This window comes from Mus pahari, unplaced genomic scaffold (assembly GCF_900095145.1).
Source record: "Mus pahari unplaced genomic scaffold, PAHARI_EIJ_v1.1 scaffold_13620_1, whole genome shotgun sequence".
Classification (NCBI taxonomy): domain Eukaryota; kingdom Metazoa; phylum Chordata; class Mammalia; order Rodentia; family Muridae; genus Mus; species Mus pahari.
Window position 1 is genome coordinate 2,685 of NW_018393373.1, and position 8,904 is coordinate 11,588.

The following is an 8,904-nucleotide window of genomic DNA, read 5'->3' on the forward strand; positions in this document are numbered from 1 at the left end:
GGGTCAGGTTGGCTTGAGACTGGCCACTCTGATTTCAGATCAGGCTAGAAAAGACCTGAATAGACTTACTAGCCCCATTGGGTATTTTTTGAGATGCTCATCTCTTATGACCATTTGGCTGGGGAAGCCCAGGAGGAACATCTGGATCTCCAAGAAGTGTCCTGGAAACAGTGCCCTCAGAAAGGAAACCCTCATGGCCACTGGTTACTGATAGAGAAACTAAGGACCAAAGGAAGTTCAGGCAGATCAAAATTATAAGGAGAGTGCTCACCAATGTCAGGTACCCAAAGAGACCCTGCCTGAGTTCTCAAGGAGGTCCATGACCAGGTGAGGATGAGTCTCCTTTAGAGCTTGGTAGAATTTATCTTTGCAGGCTTCATTCCATGACTGGCTAAGGCTGAAGAGCTTCCTCATCTTGTCTTGGTTTGTGGTCTCAACCCTCACTGCTTCATAGGACTCTTCACTCAACACCAGATGATGCAGCTTGTCCAAGAGAGGATCCACTGATGTCACTCGGGCCACCAGCTGCTCCCGATGCTGGTCCATGAAGTGTAGAAAGGAAGGAGCATCTAAGAGTAGAGATGAGATAGACACTGAGCAAAGAAATGCTCCTTTGGGGTCTCTTACTGGCTGCCTATTTCTTGTTGTTTTCCTGTAACTCCTCCTTCTTTGGCACTCCTGCCTCCATTCTTTTTTTTTTTTTTTTTTTTTTTTTTTTTTTTTTTTTTTTTTTTTTTTTTTTTTTTTTTTTTTTTTTTTTTTTTTTTTTTTAAAGATTTATTTATTTATTATATGTAAGTACACTATAGCTATCTTCAGACACTCCAGAAGAGGGCATCAGATCTTGTTACGGATGGTTGTGAGCCACCATGTGGTTGCTGGGATTTGAACTCCGGACCTTCGGAAGAACAGTCGGGTGCTCTTACCCACTGAGCCATCTCACCAGCCCGCCTCCATTCTTCCTCTGGAAGGCCAGTAGAAAAATAGCATTACATTCTTGAGGCCAGGTATCAGTGCGACACTCTGCATAAGCAGGAGGAGAGGTTCTAGGTATGGTATTCAGTTTGTGACTGAGTAGAGATATTGTCACCATGTGAAGTCCCAAGGGGCATGAGAGGAACTATACCCTGGGAATAAGCCTCTGCTACATTCTGGTGAGGTTTGCAAAGTGAGGCTCCTTCATTACTCTCTGCCCTTCTTTCAAGGATCAGATGATATATCAGCATAATACTATTGGCTTCTCTAGCCTCTTAGAGTTTTTACTAACCTTTGGTGGCTGAAGCAATCCTGGCCAGAGCAGGTCTGAGGTCTCCTGGAAGAAAGCAGAGATGTTGCATCTCTAATGATGTCCATACCAACACACAGTGCACTCTGTGAAACTCCTACACATGCTTGAGATTTTGAGAATGAACTAAAGACATTCTTATATGATCTGAAATGTCAATAGTTCCTTGGTTATACAGGGCATCTTGAGCCTAGCCTATCATCATAGCAAGAATAGACCAGAAAATGAGCAATAGATACTTCTCCAACATGATCATAGACTCAGTTTTATCCTCAACTGAATTCCTTGTGGACAACAATCAAGTCCCTTGCTAGATGGCTTAAATCATTTTGGTTAAAAAAAGATCTGTTTGTACTTGTTTGATGTTGTACACTCAAAAACAACAAACATATGTTTTGGATTTGATGGTAGAATTAAGGTGAGGCAAGACTATGCACAGGGGAATGGCAAATGAATTTCATCTATAAGTGAGGGAGATTAATAAACTTCATCCCATGAATAAGCCTCAATGGTTTGACAGGTCCCTACATCCACTGTACTCTAACAGTTTAGGGAAGTCAACTCAAGGACCCAGTCTGTAGGAATGGGAAGCCCTGATTCCATTGATGTGACACAAAGATGATATGGGTTATAACCCATGCTCGATGGACCATCTTGGTGCATCCTGAGATGTAGATAAACTAGATCATCTAATGAAGAAAGTAATAGAATGACCATGAATTCTAAAATCAAGACATAAGTCTGGGGATACAAGTGAGCAATGATTATAATCTTACAATACCTGAATACTCTCCCATATGGAAAGGAATAGATCTTAATGAGTATCAAAGGACAGAATTAAGGAAAAAAAATACTTGGACACTGGGTATGCTGGCGAACATCTTTAATCCTAGCACTTTGGAGGTTGAGGCAAGCATATCTTTGTGAGTTCAAGGCCTGGGCTTGTTACATAGAGAAACACTGTCTGGAACTATCTACCCATGTTCAGAAGCAAACGCCCCATCTGTTATGTGAAGCTTCTAAACCTCTTGAAACTAGAGAACTAGAAATGGGACTTGGCCTTAGGGATGGAATCAAGGACAATAACAGATTGGTAAAATGTAGATAGACTAGGAACCTATTATTTGATAACTATAAAAAATATAACAACAAACAAGGCTTGAGATGGAGATCCTGGAAGTAAAGAGTTTCAGAACAAAAACCTAGTTCCATATGTGGAATACCTCCTTAGAAGTGTGTGGACAGGGAAGTCCTAGAGATCACTAGGACAATACAGGCTCATGTCATTCTGACTAGTTCCCCAGAAAAAGTAGTAGGTAAGGCATTATTGATGAATACACCACACTTCTTAGACATGTGGTGTAGAGAATTCAAGCTGTAGGTGAGTTGGAAGTTTTCTTCTTGTTGATAAGCCCTCAGGCTGCTGAGGAGGAAAAGGCATCAACAACCATCTGACCCAGCTGGGTTCTTTGTGACCATAAACCATCCTGCCAAGGGTCCCTCTGTTGCACAATGGCACAAACATTATGGGAGCAGTACTATTTCTGTAATTCCCACTCCTTAAGATAGACTCCATTCCTAGCAATATAAATCTTGTAAAACAAATAAACCATCCCAGGTCTGTCAAAATCTTAGACTCTCAAGAGAAGCTACTATTGCTGCTTAACTAAATGGACATAGCGAATTTAGGCCATAGACAAAAGCTTCCATCTAAAAATCCTCTCTTTGGGATGAATGGAGGTGACTGAACATATTTATGGCTGTACAGGATACTGAGAAAAAAGTATGGATGAATATTCATCCCTGTAATTAAGTCATATATATCATCCCATTAAGGCTTAAGTAACATTGTAGAAAGAGAATTAGAGAGAATACAGCAAAATGCTGTATGGAGAAGGCTTTCATAGTGCTGTCTCATAAGCAGGGTATTTCCATGGCCATCATGAACTCATAGCACCCACAGTTTCTGTCTCTGGACCCTCATCAGTTTGGCCTGTCCATCAATCAACTGTCCATGGGGGAGCAGCTCACCAGGACAGTGCACTTAGTGCTAAACTACTGGCAAATAATAAACTATGGGGGATGGGGATGTAAATGTTCCATCTGTATACTGCTAGTGAGATCACTGTTTTTGAGGATAGTACCAAATCTTTGGCCATACAGATGGTCCAAGTTAAACTCTGAGACAAAGAAAAACCTTTTGAATGTGTCAAAGAGATGTACAGAAAAGAAGCAGTGCTGTCAGGAGTAGTAGGGAAAGAAGAGAGAACTTTTACTATTTTCTCCCCTTTTTAATATGCTGTTACTAGAATGCATTGTATGTGAGAATAAAATTGTCAAAAATAATTTATTAATAAACATTATGTAGAGATTTAAGATTGAGTATTTCATGTTGCCAAATTCACTGTAAACCTGAGCTTTTATGGAAACTGGAGCCAGATCTTTGTGTACCTCAATCTGCCATTTCCAGGGTAGTGGGAGCAGAAAGAGAATAAGGATTGAGAATATGGGGCTTAGGGCAGTGGTGCTTTGCATATGATCATGTGTTGAAGGACTGGTCCTGCAACAGTATTCAAAGGTGACTGTCCTGAGGGCTGTAAGTCTATGAATGGAGCCACACCAATGCTGTCATCATGGAGTGAGTACTGAGAATGGAAAGGGAGTCACATAGGAGTGTACAGTTGGAGGAGGACAGTCACTGGGCATGTCCGGGAGAGAACATACTGCATGGATTTTTCCTCTCCTCCTCTTCTCATCTCCACTTCCTTCTCTTCTCCCCACACCCTCCCTCTCTCCCTCCCTCCTCTCTTCTTTAGTGATAGCACACCATCAGACTCTCTCATGCAAGCTCCCTCTTCCATGATATCCTGTTTCACATAAGGCTCAAGGAGACTGAGGTAGCTGACCATGGACAGAACTTGGTTCTAAGACCTTGAATCAAAGGAAATGTTTCTTTTAAACTTTTTGTCCTCATATATTCATCACAACTGTGAAGAGCTGACTACCCCAGTGTCATAATTTAACTGTGATCCTACCTTCTTTTATTGGTCTAGAAATACACATGACTGATCTGATTATTTTGTGGCACCAAGAAATAATGATAATACACCTCTCCTTAATCAATGCCTTTCTTCAACTCTTAGGTTCTCTCACCTTAAACTAATTTTTACCTGGTTTTAGCAGGGCCTCCCATATGAGATTCATGTGCCTCTTGTCTTTGATTTGCAGCTTAATCTCTGAATCCATCTTCCCAATGTAGATCTCAGAGAAGAGCTGAGATTCCCCAGGGCTTCGGTAGCACAGCTCCAATTCCTAGAGAGAGAGAGAGAGAGAAAAGAAGAAGAAGAAGAAGAAGAAGAAGAAGAAGAAGAAGAAGAAGAAGAAGAAGAAGAAGAAGAAGAAGAAGAAGAAGAAGAAAAAGAAGAAGAAGAAGAAGAGGAGGAGGAGGAGGAGGAGGAGGAGGAGAAGAAGAGAGAGACTCTGTGAGAAGCCTCTGTTTATGTGAATGAGGACTTTCCACAATCTCATAATCTCTTGATCTTGCACACCACATTTCCAGCTGACTACCTTTTGCACTGAGGTGATCCACAGCCTATGGTCATGCATCTTTACTCAGAAGGCTGAAGACCCAGCTAGGACCCAGCATGCTGTCACTTTTCTCATTATTCTGACAAAACCTGACAGGATTCACTTTAAGGAAAAGTTTATGTTGTTTAGTTTCATGGTGGGGCTCCATTCATAGCCTAAATGCATGGCATTGCTTGTTATATCCCTGAGAATGAGGAATGAGCAGTCTTAGGTGGGAGCAGGGCATGGCTATAACCCTCAAGGTGTGACACTAATGACCTGTTTCTGACAGCCAGGCCTTACAGACTTAATTCCACAAATTCCCAAAATACTACCGCGGTCTGGAAACCAACATTTACTGTTTAAACATTTACACCTGTAGGAAACATTTCAGATTCAAATCTGAACAGCCACAGATGAGTGAGAGCTCATCCTGAAAATCTTGCTGACAAATTGTTAGTCTGGGCTTCTTCTCTCCTTGTTTAACCAGCACCTTCTCTCCATCAGATGGAATTAAATTCCTCAAATCCCCAGGTCTACTCTGCATTCCTGTTGAGTTCCACCTAACTTTGATATATTCTTGCTCATCTCAAATCTTAATTGCTTTCTCCCCAATCTCAGTTTGCCTTGTAACCAGCCTAAGCCTGGAATCAGAAATACCTGGATGCTCACCTTGGGGATAATTTCCACATTTTTAGAGCCAGACACGATATAGCGGGAACCAATATAAAGAGCATCTACTGGGGGTGGCTTGTTTATGCGCACAAACTGAAACTTCATTTCTTCATCATCAATAGCCTAGGGAACATTACAGACAGTGATTTATCTAGATTTCTGGGCTACAACATCTGACCTGAATGAAGTGGGGTGGTTGATCAGTATATTTTGTGGAATAGGGTGATGACACCTCATGAGCTCCCTTCTACCTTCTGTTCTGACACACAGGTATATGAATTACTGGCCCCATTCATGTTCGTTTTGGGAACAGGGTAACTGCCACAGAAGAGGGGAGTTGCTACAGGTTGTGCATAGTTCATTTTCATCCTTCTGGTGGGTGAAAAGATACTCCAGAAGCTGTTCTGGTATTAGTAAATTGGCACCAAAAACAGTTGAGTGAGACTCTGGAGTGTGTGTGTTGCGGGGGGGGGGGGATAAAAAGGCAGATTGTATAGGCACATCAGGTTCCCTATATGGGAACATATCCCAGCTATTAGTTTGCCCACCATGGCCCCACATTTGTGGTCCTCAATGTTACCTTCCGAATAGTGTAATCATTGGGGACCAAGTAAAGGTGAAAGGTGACATCCTCGAGATAGAGGTGATAGTAGATCAGTGTCATGGAAGTGATGGGGATGAAGTGTCCGACAGCAGGAATCATTCTCAGTAGAACCCCCACTGGGGAGAAGCTTGGGTTTTCCAGTACTGCATAATGCTCTGCCACCCTTGCTGGTGTTTCTAGGACCATCCCATGTTCTTGAAAGTGGGCAACATGGAACAAGAAGCTGTCCACCATTTCATCTGTGAAGGAAGAGATTCAAGTGATATAGATTTACTATTTTCATTGATACATGCTGGGCTGGGAAATTAGTACCCCATGATTTAGAATGATTGTGGTGGTTTGAATGAAAATGGTTGGAACTGTTTAGGAAGGATTAGGAGGTATTCCCTTGTTTAAGAAACTGTGTCACTGATGGGCTTTGTGGTTTGAAAAGCTTATATCATTATCAATTATTTTCCTCTCCCATCAGAATGTAAGCTCTCAGCTACTGCTGTAAGCTCCAGTGCCATGCCTGTCTGCTTGCAGTCATGCTCCTTCCTGTGAAGATCTTTGTATTATCCTTTGAAACCGTAAGTCCAATAAATTTTTCTTCTGTAACCTTCCTTGATTATGATTTGCATTTAATTTATATTTATTTTTGATGTTTATGAGAAGTTTCTTGACAGTAAACATTCTGGATGATTCTTCAAAATCAGTTGTAATTGTTAAAGAGATCATCATCATAGAAAGGAAAGCTATATTGTACTGTGGCAATAGGAAAGGTGTCTTGAGAGCAAAATCTCACTCTGTATGCTTCATCTTGTAAAGAACCAAATTCATTTAAAGGCAGAAAGCCTTAACTGATGGTTTTGTCTGTTCCAAAAAAAAAAACCTCAAGAAATAATTTCCCTATGGTCATCATATCACACAGCTATCAGCATGGCCACATTTCAAAGGGGTAAGTATAATATGTCAGTGGATTCATTGAGTCAGGATGCATAGCTTCAGATAGCAGCTGAGGTCAGGCAGTGTGTCTGAGTCAACGATCTTTGAGTAAGTCCTGGTAGGTTATTCTATGAACCTTTGAAAATAGAGACTAAGAGGGAATGTAAAGCCTAGGTTGTTGGAGAATCCACAACCATACTTTTTCTGCTAAATAAAGTTTTAGGAAAGTAGTAGAGACATGGCCTAAGTAAGAGCTATGTGTATTTAACTTGTAGACCTGGAGAGGTAGAGCTGTCTAAGTCCTTTGGAGTTCAGTGAATGATACCATGAATTCCAAGGCTGGACACAAAGCTGCAGCAATTGTGATGATGGAGTTTGTTTTGCTGTGGTCTGAGCATCCCTTGCTATGCTCTGATTCTTCCATGTTGGGATGTCAGTGGTTATTCTGTGCCATTGTACGTTGGAAGCATGTAACTTGTTTTTTTTTTTTATTTCTATGAGTTCATTGTTAAGATATTGCCTTGCATCTCTGCTCAGAAGCAGATTGTAAACTCTTGGAATTATCAAGGTCTAATGGGACCTTTGAAAGCAGATTATATTTTTCTTGTGAGATGAAACTGAAAGTTTAGAGACAGAGAATAGATAGTTATGATTTAAAGTGATGTGCTTGAGTGGCTCACATCAGGCCTAAAAACATAGAGGAGTCCTGAGGAAAAAGAGTCTCAAAAGAGACTCAGCCTCCTAGAGTCCTGGCATTTCCAATCATATATTACACAAATCCTATCCGCATGTTAATAATGCCTCTGGCAGAGCCAAGCCCAGGACATAGCTTAGAGTAAAATACCTGTGGAAGTTACGTTCATATTCTAGTATTTACCAAGGCCTAGAAAATAGGGAAATTGTGGTATTGCTTTAGCAGGAACACCCAAAAGCAGGTTTTTTTTTCTGCTGGGCCCAAAGGAATCAGCATAATTGAGGATTTACTGGAGAACCCCTGGTGGTGGGATGTAAATTCTGACTAACCTTGCACCGGGCTTCCTTCTCAAGCTGCCTGGTCCTATCCCTAGACTATAGATCAGTTCGGGAAAATTCCTGGGCAGGACAATAGAGCATAAATATATTTTGTGCCAGTACAACTAATTTTTTTAATTATTAAGGGCGGAAATGTTCGGGTCTCCCAGCTCTCTGTTGCCACTGGGCCATCTGCAGTTATCCACCAAGTCTACCTTTCTGTTTACACTAATCACTGTCCTTCTAAACCCAGCCCCCTGCAGGTGCTAAGATCCACCAGCGGTGACCTTCAGATCCACCAGAGCTACTCACCTGTGCCTTGTCTCCACTGCCTGCTGAGAAGAACATTTGTCCCAGAAGACAACATCCATTGGACCCGCCTACGCCTATGGACATTTATCTGTGCCCTGATCCTTGGACCTGCCCACGGACATTCACCTGTGCCTTCAAAGACTGGGGGTTGGGGATTGGGTTTTTTTCCCCCACACTATATAAACTGAGTCCCTACATTAAACTTCGAGCCTCGATCAGAAAATATTTGTCGTGGCTCCATTTTTCTCTCGCACATTCCATTTCAGGCCAGCCGGTGTCTCAGGATGAACCCAGACCAGATTAAAGTGAGTTTTGTCAGAAACTCACACTCCCCTACCCACTCACTCCCACTTCTTGGCCCTGGTGTTCCCCTGTATGGGCCATATAAAGTTTGTAAGACCAAGGGGCCTCTCTTCCCAATGATGGCCAACTAGGCAATCTTCTACTATATATGCAGCTAGAGACTCAAGCTCTGGGGGGTACTGGTTAGTTCATATTGTGGTTCCACCTATAGGGTTGCAGACCC

General features: G+C 41.9%; 1 protein-coding gene across 1 annotated transcript; it reads right to left on the reverse strand.

The window, feature by feature from the left end:
- Positions 1 to 284: 284 nt before the first annotated feature.
- Positions 285 to 6,370, reverse strand: Card8 (caspase recruitment domain family member 8; the record flags this gene model as incomplete). The annotated part of the gene is made up of 5 exons (XM_029534747.1): positions 285 to 569; positions 1,268 to 1,312; positions 4,456 to 4,597; positions 5,525 to 5,650; positions 6,108 to 6,370. Coding segments are annotated over 5 exons (861 nt in total), but the record flags the coding sequence as incomplete, so codon positions are not given.
- Positions 6,371 to 8,904: the final 2,534 nt, after the last annotated feature.